A 17,501-nucleotide genomic window follows, 5' to 3' on the forward strand; every position below is an offset into this window, starting at 1 on the left:
CAACATGTTTAGCTATCATGGAAATAAAAATCAAAACTATATTATGATTTCACCTTACTCTAGTCAGAATGATATTTATCAAGAATATAAATGACAATAAAATGGAGTTTGTGGGGGAATAGGTACACTCATACATAGCTGGTAGAATTGCAAATTAGTACAACCAGTCTGGAAAGAAGTAAGGAAATTTCTCAAAGAACTAGAAATGGAATCACTATTAAAACCCAGCTATTCCACTCCTTGATATTTTCCAAAAGAGCTAAAATCAGTATATTATAGTTAGATAGTCACATCAATACTTTTAGCAGCATAATTTACAATAGCTAAGTTATGGAACCAGCCCAGATGCCTATCAATAAATGAATGGATTAAGAAAATGTGGTATATATGCACAATGAAGTTTTACTTAGCCATAAAGAATGGAATTACAGCATTTGCCATTAAGTAGATTAACATGGAGAAGGAGAACATCATGCTAAGTGAAATAAGCCAGAATCAGAAAATCAATGGTCAGATATTTTCTCTTAAATGCAAGAAAAAAAGGGAGTTGTTTGCCCCTGATGTTAAGCCATCTGATTAAGATGTACCTTGTTTTAGTTTTCTTCATGTTTGTGCTTTGGATTCATCTGCCTTCTTGAATCTATCAGTTTGTATGATTCTTACCAAATCTGAAAAATTCTGATTCAACATACATGAATATTTTTTTGGTGCTCCTGCCTCTCTTTTTAGTCTTTCCTTGTGAGATTCCAGTTATAATGTATTTGGCCTCTTATAATAGTCCTCTATCTTTCCAGTAGATTCTGAGTTTTATTTATTTATTTATTTATTCTTTTTTGCTTTCTCTCTCTCGTACTGGAGATTGAACTGAGAGGTGCTTATCCACTGAGCCACATCCCCAGCATTCTCCCACCCCCACTTTATGTTTTATTCTGAGATAGGATCTCACTAAACTTCTTAGGGCCTGGTTAAATTGCTGAGGCTGGTTTTGGTCCTTTGATCGCACCATCCTCCTGCCTCGGCCTCCCTAGTTGCTGGGATTACAGGTGTCTGCCACCACACCTGGTGTGTGTGTCTTTTTAATTGTTTCTCCTGATTTTTGCAGGTTCACCAGTCTTCTGTACTTTCTAATTTGCCATTAACCCCACTCAGTGGATTAATGTCTTCAGTGTATCTCTTTAACATGTTCATTGTTTTAGCTTCTTCAACATACAAATACAGTTACAGTAACTTGTTTAGTGTCCTTGTCTACTCTATCATCTGTATCAGATCTGACTCTATTTCAGTTAATTGTTAATTATTATTATTTTGCATTATATTTTCCTGGTTCTCTGTATACCTTGTCATTCCTTATTTGATACCAAGCATTATGAATTTTAACATTTTTTAGAGTTGCACAGTTTTTATTCAGGAGCTTTGTTCTGGGAAACTTTTTGTTCCTGATTTTCATTTTTTAAGATGGTACCAGAGTTGTGTTTAGTCTAGGGTTAATTTTTTCCCCACTACTGCCCAGTGTCTGATGTCTTAAGAATCTTTATGTCTTATATTTTCTGCTTTTTCATCGTTTTAGGTGGGAGGGCAAAATGAGTCCCTGCTGCCACATCTTAGCTAGGAAAGAAAGTTTTCTTTGTAAATCTTTAAATGATTTGAAATGTGTTATATGACTCAGCCCTCTTAATTTACCTATTTCACATTTCCTATGTGGATTTTTTTAAAGGACAGCAAATTAAAAAAAATAAAAAGGACTCTGAGTAGAACAAGGTATTTTTAGTCTGAAAAATATAACTCAACTTGTTCCAAAAATTACCTTGTATGTAATTTTGGAAAATATTTAGCTATCCACACTCTTGTTTACCCACTCTACTGTTATTTTTAAAAAGTACTTTCTTCTTAATAACCTTATTTTGAGACATTTTATTAAATTTTTGAAGAGAGAAACTTTGCATAGAAAATCCTTAGCATCATTCCTGGCACATAACTGTTTCAGGGTATATAAGGATACATGTTTATAGAAGTTAAATAAATTATGAACTACAAAAGGAAGATTTGCACTTCATTGAATCTGATTCTAATGTGAGGTCACTTTACTAAATGAAGTGTCAGGGCTATCCAGATACACATCTGCTGCTGAGATGCAAATCTCTTTTTGGTGATGTTTGTGTATAGTCCATGCAACCTAGGTTGTTGTATAGAAGATGCAAACATAGAACAGCAATTGGTTTGGGTGAGCTTTATAAAAATAGCTTTCTCCCCTGACAATGAGAATTATCAGTAACATCAGTTGGTATAAACCAGCGTGTGAGTTTTGGATGAATGAAAATAATGATTTTAAATAGTGGCATTCCAGAGTAGGAGGTTACATTATGTTAGGTAGCAAGAAGAAAGTAAAGTATGACGTTAGAATTTTAAAAGGATTTCTACTAAAGACCACATTCTGTAATATACTAGAAGCACTCCAAAGCATAAATAAATTAATTTTAATTTCACTATTAAAGAATCTAAAAGAATTCCCTCTTATGATTTCTAAAACTGATAATGCTTTTAAATTCTCATGTAAAGTTTTTAGGATACTAAAATAACTCCTTTTAACTATTTCTTAGAAAGTGTATTCTTTATAATCTCAATTTATGTTTTACAGGCAAAAGCAACAAATCACCCACCTACATGAGAGGATAAGGGATAATGAACTACGGGCACAACATGCCATGTTAGGACACTATGTAAATTGTGAAGATTCTTATGTGGCTAATTTGCAGGTAAGACTACAGAGGATTTCGTAGTTGTTATTTAATAGTAAATTGTATTAATAATACGCTTATAAAATCAGGACGTTGCAGATGAAGATCTTGAATTAATGTATTTACATGGTTCATATTTATATGTATGGCAAAAGTGTTCAACTATAATCTTCCTTCTGTCCAGTTCTTTTGACACACATCAGAAGCTATTGTTTCCAGTTTCTAGTGCATACTTTGAAAGTTCACCCATGTAAGCAAATATAAATATGCCTCTACATATATAAAAGATACCAATATGTGCACTGACATTTTTTCCTTTATATTTTTCAAAGTTATATAAAATGCAGTCATTATTTTCATAGCACTACAAAGATAACACTACTTTCATTATAGAGAAATAGCATCTTTTAGTCAGTCTGTTTTCTGTTCACCAAAATTTGGGTCATTTTCTATTTGAACTATAATCAGTGATACTCCGAGTAGCCTTTTATAAATATTTTTTTGCTCATGTGCAAATATTTTTGTAAATTAAATTCCTAGAAATAAAATTTCTAGATGTTATATGATTTTGTAATTTTTATTGATATTGTCAAATCACCATTCAGGAGAGCATTGTATATGACTTTCCCTCTTTCTTTCCCAAGCTCTCAGCTGTACTAACAGTCTGTTACCAAACTTTGGGATTTTTGCCCTTCTATTATGTTTATATAAAAGGCAGGGTTGGAGGGAGTTATTTCCATATGGCTTCAACATATATTTCTCTTAAGAGTGATGTCAAGTTTCTTTTATATGTAAAAGATTTCTTCATATATCTTTTTCTTTGAATTGTCTTTTCATATTCTTTGCTTATTTTTGTTAGGCTTTGCTTACTGTTTTTATATAAATAATATATATAAAAATAAATTAGTATATAGAAGAAATTAGCCTTTTGTCTATACTTTGATTTGAAAAATATATTTTTCCAAATTTGTCATGATATTTTCTATTTATATAATCTTATTTCTTTTTCCTCCAGTTTTTTCTACAGTAAACTCAAATTCTAATGAATATTTTATAAATGAGTCCCACTTTTACAAATGAGCCCAAGATCCTGCAATATGTATAATCAGAAAAATGAGAGGTTACACTCTATTTATGTATGATCTATCAAAATGTATAAATGCATTCTACTGACATGTACAACTAATTAGAACAAGTAAAATTTAAAAAATTTTTTTAAATCTTTAAACATCCCCTGTGTTAAATTCTGAGATGACAAAAGTGAAGAAAAGTTTCTGCTTTCTTGTATCTTAGAATTTACAGAGGGAGAGACTGTATGCAAAAGTACATTTATCCATTTTTTTCTAAATATATTGTATTCACTAGGATAACGCAATATCTAGGCTTTGGGACAGAAATGTGAACAAGGTTAGTTTTCCCTGTAATTAGAGTGCAGTAGAATCCAGGAGACCTTGTAACAAAATTTATGTGACTGAAGGGCTACTTTCTCCAATTGTTACTTTTGAGTTTTCCTTAACACTTCTTTTTATTTTTCTATATAAACTATATTGATTGGTTTATTCCCAAAAGGGAGGGAGAAGTTGGCATTTTTATTGGGATCAAAAGTGAGGCCTGATTTAACTTTCTGGTGATACATACTTCTATCTTTTGGAAAATTTTTTGGTCCTCTTTGTCTTATTCCTAGATTTAAAAAAAGATCACTTGAAGTAGAATTTTTCCTTCATTGTATCTTCAGTGTGTTACTTATAAATATTAAAGACTTGGAATCCGAAAATATTGAAGAGCAAATAACTGTTGGATTTACTTGAGGCAGAGGCATTAAACAAAGATTCCAGCTTACTTCCCATATTTTAATTACTGATAAATCAAAATTCTTCATTAATATATGATCTCATCTATGACTTCAATCACATAATAAGGTTCTGTGATATAGTACTGAGATTAATAGTGTAGATATTTGAAAAACCATATTTATATACTATGTAACTCATCTAATTTGTTTTGCTAATGGTATTTTTAGTAGAACCAATTTCTCCTTGTAACCTCATCATTCTAAATAAGTGCTTTTCTTTAATTATACAATTATATTACCAAAAGTATGTCAAAATAGGTATCTGAGAACTAAAGAAAAAAAAAATTTTTTTAATCCAACACTAGGCCAGTAGAGGGCTCTCTATGTCAGTCTGCAAGGTCAGATAAAACTATCCCGAAGGATATGGAAAAGGCATTGCTAAAAATATTAGAATTTTGAATCATGTGGAGGATTGAAATATCATTAAAAGTTGATTTAAAAATATCAGGACAGTTTATAAAAGGTAATACAAGAAAAATACTAAGTGGGTATAATAAATATATAGAAGGTAAACTTTCATCACTCAGTAGAGAAATCTGATAAAATGGCAAAGGTTAGAAGAAATAAGATGATAATAAAACATTTCTTTAGCAAAATAATTTTATCTGGGATCTGAACATTAATTTTTTTATGTATAGAATTTTCTGTTTACAAATTTTTCTGTTTCATAGTTTGGTCAGACTAATTCCATTAGTATATTTGAAAAAGAAAATAGGCTTCTATTATTTTGTGTATTCTAGACTAAATAAAGTCCATTTGTAAAATAAGAATAAAAGTCTTTTATTAATTAATAGAAAACATACTTAAAAGTAGACATTACACAAGAACCATGTATTTTCCTAAAATTGAAAACGTTCCAGATAATTTTTTGTGGTAATTAATAGCATTAATGAGTGACTTATATTTATTATAGTTTATATTGAAATTTCTATCTAAAGTTAGAAGGTCTTATGGGGATAAATAAATATGAAGGACCTTTCTTTTGTTAGTTGAAGAAAGAGGCTTCTTTTTTTCCATATGCATGTACCCTTTGAAAAGATCAACTGAATGAAATGTACTTTTTAAACTTTATTAGTGAATTGTTCTTTTCTTTCTTTCCTTTCATTTTATCCTTTTCTTTCCATTTTTATAATTTTCTTCTATTTTTTTCTTCATTTTTTTTTTTTTTTTTTTTGCCACCAAGTCATTTGGTTCTGATAAACATTTAATAAGTGAGTTCCACCTTTACAGAGGAGCCTGTTTAACAAACCATTAATCATCTAATGTGTTAAATGTTGGGGCCATAAGAGCAAAGAACAATTTATATCTTCATGGATCTCAAAGCCATAGAAGACTATACACAATATTTATCCATTTACATAAAAATTATTTGTATTCACTATGGAAAAGATATCATTTCATCTCTAGTTATATAAATGTGAATGAATTTGGTTTTGCTTTGAAAGAATATGTAGTATAAACGGAAACAAGGCAAACAACAGATAATTACCAAATGTTGAAAGACCCCAAAGTGGTTAAATGAAGTTCTGTGAGAACCACTACTGAGAATGTATAAATTAATCTTCCAAAAGTCAGATTACTCTCACAGTTGGAAGTGATATCTAACCTGAGACCAGTGAAGTAAATGAATTTAACCAGGCGAAAGGAGTAGCAAAATAGTGTTTGAGGGATACTCTGCAAGATGTGAAGAGGCCCAGAGGAATGAGGAGAAATAAAACCTTTGGAAAATTACAAATTATTCTAAATGGATGAAGTTTAAAATGAGAGAAGGGTTGAAGAGGTAAGTAGAGAGCCACGTGGTACCAAAGAACTGAGAGAGTGAAGGGCCTATCTTTCTCAGGTTTGCTTAAGGCAGTCTCAATTTATGTTTGCTATATTAATATAAATATTTTATAAATAAATATCTCCCAAGTATCCAAGTTTGGTTACTTTGATAGTATAATGTAGTCTGTATTTAAGATAGACGGTACTGGAGACAGGGCAACCAGTCAAGAAGGTATAACCAAAAGTTAAATGAACACCCAAATTTTAAAACAGTGGTCAGGATAAAAGGAAGAGTGTTTCTTAAACATGCACGATCAAATATAGTCAAATGAACTAGATTTAGTGACTTACTTATGTGATGAGTGAGAGCAAATGATTGCCTAGTATCCAATGTGACAATTTTTTATAGTATCAGTGATCACAGTGGAGACTATTATGTTAGAAATAGGTTTTGATAAGAAAAATAATCAAACTTACATGTTGTCAGTTTGGGGTTGAAATGAAGAATGAGGTTGATTTTCATGACCAAAGGTCTGAGCCAGAGGTGAAAGATTTAGATGTCCACAGATTGTGATAGTTGAAGCTTGGGCATGATTATGTGTTTAGGGGAATATCTGTTCAATGAGAAGAAATGGGATCTGAAACTAAAGACAGGGAAGAGCAGTAGTTTAGAGGATGGTAAAAGAGCAAACTTGTAAAGGAGCCTGCGACTGGGGAGCTGCCGTAGAACTGAAGGAAAGAAAGTCTTTCTCCACAGAGAGGAAGTGACTATATATATGAAACTTAGAGAAAGCAGATAAAGGCTGAAAAGATGTTACTAATGTAGAAATTAAAGCATTCTGACCTCAGATGTTACTAATGTAGAAATTAGAGCATTCTGACCTCAGATTTCTTTATAATTAATTTCATGTAAAGTTTCCATTTTTTGTCTTGCCTACAGAACCCATTTTTGTTGTGCAAATGTTTTTCTTACACCGCTGGTAAATAGAATGCTATCAGTATAGTTTTCAAGTCTCTGGCTAATATGTACTTTTTATTTTCAGACAAAGGATTTAGAATAGTGTAATAAGTAAAATTGGAATCTTTGGTCATCATTTCTAACCAGCCACATGTCCTGTGTAACTACTTTTCTGAAGATTTTCATTTCAGAAAAAGCAGACTTCAAAACAAGAAAAGTTATTAGGCATTAAAAAAATAAATGGTCAGTAATCTAAAAAGACGAAACAATCCTTAAGGAATATGTAATCAACAACATGGTGTCAAAATACATGAAAGAAAATACTAATGGAACTACAAGAAGAAATAGATAAATCCATTGTAGTAGTTGAAGATTTTAACAACTTTCTATAAGAAATGGAGAGACCCAAAAGGGAAAAAAAATTCAGAGAATATAGTTAATCTCAACAATCCCATTAACCAACTAGATGAATTGATATCTAGTCATTACTCATTCAACAGTATCATCACACATTCTTCTCAAGTTCATTTGGAACATTCACCAAAACAAACAACATTCTGAGTCATAAAACACACCTTAACAATATTTGAAGATAAGAAGTTATCTAACTGTGGTCTACTGAGACCACAGCCGAATTAAACTAGAAATAAAATATAGAAAGATAGCTGGGAAATTCTAATATTATAGATTATAAAATATACCTCAAAATAATAGGTGGGATAAAGAGGAACTCTTATGATATGATTAAAAATATTTTCAACTAAATGAAAACAAAAATATAATTTATCAAAACTTGTGAGATCCAAGTACAGTAGTACTTGAAGGAAATTTATAGCATTGATTGAATGCATATATTAGATAAGGAGATATAAAATTAATCATGTTAAGGCTCCATCCTAGGGAATTCAAAAATGTAGAAAAATTAAATCTGAAACAGAAAAAATAAAATTGGAGCAGAAAGCCATGAAACTAGAAATAAATAAGAATGAATTTGGTTTTAAAAAATCAAAGATGGTTTCAATTTTCAAAATTGATAAGCCTTTAGCAAGGCTAACTAAAAAGGAAGACACATATTACTAATATCAGAAATGAAAGAGAGAACTTAACTACAGATCCCATTGATATTAAAAAAGGACTATTATGAATTCTATTATGTACATAAAACTTGCTAAACTTGATGAAATTGAATAAGTCTTTGAAAGACACAAATACTAAACTCACATAAGAGTTAATTTGAGTAGTACTATTTATTGAAGAAATTAAATCAGTAAGTAATCACTTTTCTGATGAGAAAGGACCAGGCCCAAGTGGGTTCAGTGATGAATTCAAACTTTTAATGGTTGAGATGTAGCTTAGTGGTAGAGTATACAACAGCAAATGTGCAAGTTCCTAAGTTCAATCCCAGGCAGCATCACCCCAAAATTTAAGAAACAAATTAATGATATATTTCTTTATAATTTTGTCTGGAATACAGAAAAAGAGGTACTTATTTTCTCTTTCTATGAGAACAGCACTTCCCTAAACCCAAATAAGACAAAAATAAAGCCATAGACAAAAAAAAAAGTGTTTTATGAGGATGATTATACTTAACTGCAGGTATTACGTAATGCTCTACATTATTTAGAATGTATCATTGATCTATGTTTTAATGAATCTAAACTTTTTCATTAGAAAACTATATACAATATCTCTCATAGTGGTGCAAAATCAAGTCTATAATGTATAACAATAATTCTATACCATGATCCAGTGGGATTTATCCAAGGCATGCAAAGCTGGTTCAGCTGATGTACTCCATCACAATAGGCTAAAGAGAAAAAAATCACATGACCTATTAATAAATGCAGAGAAAGCATTTTACAAAATCTAGTGGCCATTCATAATTAAAAACTCTGAGAAAGACCTGGCATGTTGGTACCCACCTATAGTCCCAGCACTCAAGAAGCTGATGCGGAGGGCAGGGTGGGGGGGAGGTGGGATTAAAGCTCGGCAAATGAAGAATAAGAGGGAAATCCCTCAACTTGTTAAAGAAATCAATTAAAAAAATCTACAGCTGACATCAAACTTAATGGGGAGAAACTTAAAAGCTTTCCCACTAAGATCAGGAACAAGGAAAGAATGTTTCCTCTCTATACTGCTTTTTGTACTGAAAGTCCTAACTCATTAAATAAGATGAAAAGGAAACTAAATGATATACTGATTTGAAAAGAAGAAATAGAATTTTCTTTGTTCATGGATGACATGAGCATCCATTTAGAGTATCTGAAAAAGCTGACAAAAAAATAAAAACTTCTGGAACTCATTATGATTTTAGCAAAACTTTAGGATACAAAGTATAACATACACAAATTAGTCAACAGTGAACAAATAGAATATAAAAATTAAAAGCTTATTACCATTTATATTAGCAAAAAAGATAAAATACTTAGGTAAACCTGATAAACATGTACAAAATTTACACAAGGAAACCTAAAAATAACTGATGAAAGATACATAAAAACTAGACATAATAGAATAGAATAGAGGTATTCTGTGTTTATAAATAAGAAGACTATATTGGCAATTATGTCATTTCTTCCCAAACTGATTTATAGATTCCATACAATCCCAACCAAGATCTCACCAAGTTATTTGGTGGACATCAACAAACTAATCATAAAGTTTATATGGAATGTTGAGAACATTAACACTAAAATATTAAAGAACAACAACAAAGTTGTAGGACTGACACTAACTGACCCAAGACTTATAATAAAGGTATAGTAGTCAAAACGGTATAGTATCAGTGATAGAATAAACAAACAGATCAATGGGACAGAATACAGAGAAATAGGCCCACATAAATATAGTCACCTGATCTTTGACAAAGGACCAAAGAAAATGCAATAGTCCTTTCAATAAATGGTGCTGGAACAAACAGACTTTTATGTACAAAAAAGAAAAACAAAAACCCAAATAAAGACACATACACAGAACTTACATACTTTACAAAAATTACTCAAAATGGACATACCTGGTATTAAACCATAATACTAGAAAACTTCTTTAAAAATAAATAGCAGAAAACTCAAATGATCTTGGCTATAAGAGATGACTTTCTAGATATACAACAAAAGACAAGATCCATGAAGAAAACAATACATAAACTGAACTTCATTAAAACTAAAATCTTTTGCTCTGTGAAAGACAATGGCAAGAGAATGAGAAGACAAGTCACAGATAAAAGAAAATATCTGCAAAAAATGCACCTGATAGAAAAGTATTATACAAAATATACAAAGAACTCTTAAAATTCAATAATAGAAAACCAAACAGTCCAATTAAAAACTGGGCAAAAGATTTGAACAAGTACCTCACTAATGGAGACACACAAATGGCAGATAAGCATATGAAAAGATGTCTACCTTGTCATTGAAGAACTGTGAATTGAATTAACAAGGAGACTCCTGTATATGTGTATCATAATGGCTGAAATACAAAATACTGACAATAATGATGAGGAAGTGGAGCAACAGGGCTCGCATTCACTCTGGTGGGAAGGCAAAATGAATTTGAAAGCTTGGCAGTTTCTTACAAAAACTAAACACTCTCTTCTCTCTTACGAAGGAATCCAATAATTGTGCTCTGTAGAATTGAAAGCTATGTCCACACAAAAACTTGCAAACAGATGGTTATAGCAGCAGTGACAGGGTGAAATATGTATTTGTTCTTCATCCCCATTTCCTGACATATAGCTCTCTTAAAACCCTTGAAATTTCTGGAATGTTAAGAACGTCTTTTGAATGATAATGAGATTAACTGTGGCTGGTGGATTCCATCTTCAGGATGGAATCTGGTCACTGAAAAGTCCAAGGCATGATTAGAAGGTTGGGACTTTCAATCTCACCCTGTTCCTCCCAGGAGGGGAAAGAGATAGAGCCATCAGTAGCCAGTGATTTAACAACCAATCACATCTACATAATGAAACTTCCATATAAACCCAAAGGAACTGAGTCCAGAGAGCTTCCAGATAGCTGACTATGTAAGAGTTTTCTGGTGGGTGGCATGCTTGGGGAGGTAACTGAATACCTCCAGTAACTCTGCACCCCTTCTTCAGTACCTCCACATAGACATCATAGACATTATGTAGAGTACAGATACCTAGCTAATGACAACTGGAGAATCTGTGGAATTAATTGATTGGTATGTGGGGAAACAAACCCCATATAGGTGCTATCAGAAGTAACTGTACTGTTTGAAGTGTAGAAAGTAAGAACTTTGGTTTTTTTCTATGTCATGACAGCACCTTTGTTCATAATTGCCAAACCACCAAGATGTCCTGTAGTTGACAAAGCCTAACATTATTCAGCACTATAAAGAAATGAACTACCAAGCCATGAAAAGATATGGAGGAACCTTTACTATTACTAAGTGAAAGAAGATGACTGTCTTCTTAAAAAAAGACTGACTGAATAATATGTACTCTATGCTTCCAATTATGTGACATTCTGGGAAAGGCAAAGTTATGGAGGCAATAAAAAGATCAACGGTTGCCAGGTTAAGGGAGACAGGGATTTGAATAGGAAGATTCTTAGGGAGTAAAACTACCCTGTATGGTACTATGACAGTGAATACAGCCAGGATATGTGATGATATTTTGGCACCTGACATTATATGGTGGATACATGTCATTATAAATTTGACAAAACCCAAAATGATATACAGCATATAAACTATTAGTGCTCAGTGATAATGATGCGTTAATGTAGGTCTTGATTGTAACAAATGTGCCCTGAGGTATAGGATGTCGATGTTGTGTGTGTGCTGGGGAGTGGGGCTGGATATGGGAAGTCTGCACTTTCCAGTTTTGCTGTGAACCTAAACTATCTGAAAAATATTTATAAATTTAAAAAAAATTAACACAGATGTTCCTATTGTAATACAACATAAACATACCTGGAAACCATGGAAAACAATATACTGAAATTCATAGGTCTTACAGAAAAATGAGGATTGGGATGTTTCACTCAAACCTATGTATGCAAGTTTAAACTAGACCACTGCTGAAAAACTGTGACTTGGAAAAACAAACAAACAAACAAACAAACATTCTAGACAGGCAGTCACAGTTGATAATTTAATTTATTGTTAACTTATATTCTTGATAATTACTATTCTGACTGGAGTGAGATGGTATCTCAGTGTAGTTTTAATTTACATTTCTGTACTAGAGATAGTGAACATTTTTTCATATATTGTTTGCCATTTGTGTTTCTTCCGTGCAGTGTCTGTTCAGTTCTTTTGCCCATTTATTGATTGGGTTATTTATTTTTTTTTTTGGTATTTTTGAGTTCTTTGTATATCCTGGAAATTAATACCCTATCTTATGTGCAGCTGGCAAAGATTTTTTTCCCATTCTGCAGGCTCTCTCTTCACACTTGTTTCCTTTGCTGTAAATAAACTTTTTTAGTTTGATGCCATTCCATTTATTGATTGTTGATTTTACTTCTTGTGCTTTAGGAGTGTTATTAAGAAAGTCAGTTGTGAACTGATATGTTAGAGTGTTGGGCTTACATTTTCTTCTATTAGGTAAAGGGTTTCTAGTCTAACACCTAGGTCTTTGATCCACTTTGAATTTTGTACAGGGTGAGAGATAGGGGTTAAATATTTTTTACAACTGCATATGGATTTCCAGTTTTCCCAGCACTTCTTGTTCCATAGACTATTTTTTCCTAATGTGTGTTTTTGTCTAGTATGAGTACTGTATTTATGTGGGGGTTGCTTTGTGTCTTCTATTATATCCCACTGGTCTCATGCCTGTTTTGTTGCCAATATCATACCTTTTTTGTTGGTATAGCTCTGTAGTAATTTAAGGTGTGGTATTTTGATGTCTCTTGCTTCACTTTCTCACTAAGGATTGCTCTGGCTTATTCTGGTCCTCTTATTTTTCCAAATGAATTTCATGACTGCTTTTTCTATTTATATTACATTGAAATTTTAAAGGAAATTGCATTAAATTTGTATAGTGCTTCTATATGAATGTTTTGACAATATGAATTCTACCTATCTAAGAACATGAGAGGTCTTTTCCATCTTCTAAGGTCTTCTTCAGTTCTATCTTTAGTGGTCTGTAGTTTTTATTATAGAGGTCTTTCACTTCTTTTGTTAGATCCATTCCCAATTTTTTTTGAGACTATTGTGAATGGTATGCTTATCCTAATTTCTCTTTCAGCTGATTTGTTGTTGGAGTATAGGAATGCAATTGATTTCTGGGTATTAATTTACATCTTATTACTTTGCCAAATTCATTTATAAGTTTTAGAAGTTTTCTGGTAGAGTTTTTTTTTTATATTCTAAATATAGGATCATGTCATCAGCAGAGATGGTTTTTCTTTTCCTATTTGTATTCCTTCCTTTAATTTCTTCTTTTGCCTAATTGCTCTGGCTAGAGTTTGGGACCTATGTTGAATAGAAAATGAAAGATGAGCATCCTTGTTTTCCTGTTTTTAGAGGGAATACTTCAGTTTTTCTCCATTTAGAATGATTATGGCCTTGGGTTTGTTGTATATAGCTTTTACATTGTCGAGGTGTGTTCCTTCAGTCACTGTATTTTCTAATGTTTTAAACATGAATGGATGCTGTATTTTGTCAAATGTTTTTTCTGCATCTGTGGAGATAATCATGTGATTCTAGTCTGTAAGTCTTTTTATGTGATGAATTACATTTATTGATTTCTATATGTTGAACCATCCTTGCATTCCTGGGATAAATCACTCTTGATCATGATGCACTATCTTTTTAATGTGTTTTTGTATGCAGTTAGCTAGTATTATTAAGAACTTTTGCATCTATATTCATCAGGGTTATTGGTCTGAAATTTTCTTTCCTTAATGTGTCTTTGTCCAGTTTTGGTATTAGGGTGATAACTAGCTTCATAGAATGAGTTTGGAAGGGTTCCCTCCTTTTCTATTTCATGGAATAATTTGAGGAGGATTGGTATTAGTTCTTTAAAGATCTGGTAGAACTCAGTTGAGAATCCATCCAGTCCTGGACTTTTCTTTGTTGGTAGGCTTCTGATGGCATCTTTAGTTTCATTACGTGAAACTGATCTGTTTAAATGTTCTCTATCTTCATTGTTCAATTTGGGTAGGTGATATGTCTAGAAATTTGTTGATGTCTTCAAGATTTTCTAGCTTAAGAATAAATTTTCAAAATATTTTCTGTTTATCTTCTGTATTTTAATAGTGTCTGGTGATATTTCCTTTTTCATCACAGATTTTAATAATTCAAGTTTTTTCTCTTTTTCCTTTAGTTATCTTGGCTAAGGGTTTATCAATTTTATTTATTCTTTCAAAGAATGAATGTTTTGTAATTGTTTTTTATCTCATTCATTAATTTCAGCTCTGATTTTAATTATTTCCTGTCTTCTGCTGATTTTGGTGTTGATTTGTTCTTTTTCTAGGGCCTTGAGATGTAATGTCAGATTATTTATTTGATATCTTTCTATTCTTTTAGTATATGATCTCAATGCTATGAATTTTCCTCTTTGAACTGCCTTCATAGTGTCCCAGAGATTTCGATATGATATAACATATGATATGTATTCTCATTTACCTCTAAGTATTTTTTTATTTTGTCTCTGATTTCTTCTGCTATCCAGTCATCATTCAATAGTGTATTATTTACTCTCCAGTTGTTAAGAGTAACTTCTATTTTTTACCTTACCATTGATTTCTATTTTCATTCCATTATGATCTGATAGAATGCAAGGTATTTATTCTCTATTATTTTGTATTTGCTAGGAGTTTTTCTGTGACCTAAAATATGTTCCATTTTAGAAAATGTTTCATGTTCTCTGATCTGAGAAGAAAGTGTGTTCAGTCATTGATAGTTGAAATATTCTATATATGTCTGTTAAGTCTAAATTGTTGATTGATTGGTTTAGTTCTGTAGTGTCTTTATTTAGTTTTTGTTTGAAAAGTCTATTTAGTGATGAGAGAGGTGTGTTAAAGTCACCCAGTATTACTGTGATGTGGCCTTTTGTTTCTTGATTTTGGAAAGGATTTGTTTGATGTGTAAAGATGCTCCATTGTTTAGGACATAAATATTTATGATTGTCATTTCTTCTTGTGTGATTCCCTTAAGCAGTAAGAAATGATCTTTTTTGTCTGTTTTGATTAACTTACAGCTTGATGTCCATTTTGTCCCATAAAAGAATAATAACCCCTGCTTGTTTATGAGATCCATGTGAATGATGTTTTTTTCCCATCTTTTCCCCTTCAGTCTGTGGATGGCTTTGCCTATGAGGTGAATCTCTTGGAGGCAACATATTGTTGGGACTTGTTTTTTAATCCAATCTACCAGCCTGTGACTTTTGATTGATGAATTTAGACTTTTTACATTCAGTGTTATTATTGAAAGATGAATTTTATTCCTTGTCATTTTGATTTATTTCTAGTTTTTTATTTGAATTAGTTTCTTCTTTGATTAACTATTCTTGTAATGTAGTTCCTTACTCTACTGTTTTTCATTTTGCCTTCATGAACTATTTTGTTGACTGTGTTTTATAGTGCAGGCTTTCTAATTATGAATTCTTTTTAACTTTTGTTTATCATGAAAGTTTTTACTTCATCTTCAATTCTGTAGCTTAATTTTGCTGGGTATAATATTCATGGTTGGCATCCATTTTCTTTCAGAACTTGGTGTATATTATTCCAAGACCTCCTAGCTTTTAGGGTCTGGGTTGACAAATCAGCTGAAATCTGGATTGCTTTACCTCTAAATATGAATAGTCATTTTTCTCTAGCAGCTTTTAAAATTCTATCCTTATTCTGTTTGTTAAGTATTTTGTAATAATGTGACTTGGAATGGGTTTGTTTTAATTTTGTATGTTTGGAGTTCTAGATGCCTCATATTTGATTTTCCATTTCATTGTTAAGATTTGAAGCATTTTCTGATATTATTTTATTGAAGAGATTGTACATTGCTTTGGTTTGTACTTAAGAGTCTTCATCTATCCTGATGAATCTTAAATTTGACTTTAATATTCTATATTTCTTGAAAATTCTGTTCATGGTCTCTTAACATCTTTTCTCCATGATCAACTTCCTTTTCAAGATTATATATTTTGTCTTTGTTACCTGAAACTGTCTTCCAAGTGGTCTAGTCTGTTGGTGATGCTTTCCCCTGAACTTCTAATTTGGTTTATTGATTTCTTCATTTTGAGAATCTCCAATTAATTCTTCTTCAGAATCTCTATCTCCCTTTTGAAGTGATTTTTCACTTCTTGTATTTTCTTTGTTTTACTCCTCATATTATCTTTTACTTTGTAGATCAGTTTAATTATGAACTTTCTAAATTCCTTCTCTAACAATTCTCCCACTCTGGTGTCAGTGGAGTTTTTGTTGAGGCATTCTGGGTTGTTTGGGATGGTTTTTCCCCTTGCTTTTTCATATTGTTTGTGTGTCTATCCATCCATATGAATCTGAAGCAGAAGAATTTCTACTCTAAGAACTTATAGTGTCCTGTGTGTTTTCAGTACCCCAAAGATTGGGGGAGACAAATAATAGCAACAAACTATGCAAACAATATATAGCATTTAACCAATACTTGATTCCTACTGTGACATCTACAATATTAATTGGTACAATGAACAGAAATGGTAGGATCAGCAATTTCCAACACTGAAAACAGAAAGCAATCATGTATTATGCCTGGCATAAAATTAAATGAGGTGTTATATTTCTGCAGCATTATTACATACAGCAGTAGTGGTGGGGGCAGGCATTATTGTAAACCAATTATTGCTAAAAGATTTTAAGAATATTGCTAATTAGGAAAGAAGAGATAGGCAGGTTGAAAAGAGTTGCAGTTTCAAAAGGTGAACAGGGAAAATGCAGAGGAAATGTTGGACATGGTGGTTGTGGGGGGGAGGAGAAAATAGAAGTAAAAAAGGAGGGCTGAAAGAACAATATAATTTGGCTGTTAGCAAAAGAAAAAAGAGAAAGAGGAGCAAGGGAAACAGACAAGTGAAAAACAATTTAAAACAGAGACAATATATTAATGAAAAATTCCTGACCCTCAAAGGACAGAAGAAGGAAAAATAACTACTCTCAAATATATAAATGTCCATGAATTATTCAGCATACACACACACACACACACACACACACACACACACACACATACGCATGCACACACAAGAGAATCTTGA

The 17,501-nt window shown here is 31.9% G+C and overlaps 1 protein-coding gene across 2 annotated transcripts in view; it reads left to right on the plus strand.

The window, feature by feature from the left end:
- The window catches only part of Cep85l (centrosomal protein 85 like), a 168,783-nt gene that overhangs the window by 111,226 nt on the left and 40,056 nt on the right, over positions 1-17,501 (plus strand). For both annotated transcript variants that reach the window (XM_047558121.1, XM_047558120.1), the window contains one exon: positions 2,636-2,753. In XM_047558121.1, coding sequence (XP_047414077.1) covers positions 2,636-2,753 — 118 coding nt within the window. The remainder of the gene's footprint in view (positions 1-2,635; positions 2,754-17,501) is intronic.

This window comes from Sciurus carolinensis, chromosome 7, assembly GCF_902686445.1.
Source record: "Sciurus carolinensis chromosome 7, mSciCar1.2, whole genome shotgun sequence".
Taxonomy (NCBI): Eukaryota; Metazoa; Chordata; class Mammalia; order Rodentia; family Sciuridae; genus Sciurus; species Sciurus carolinensis.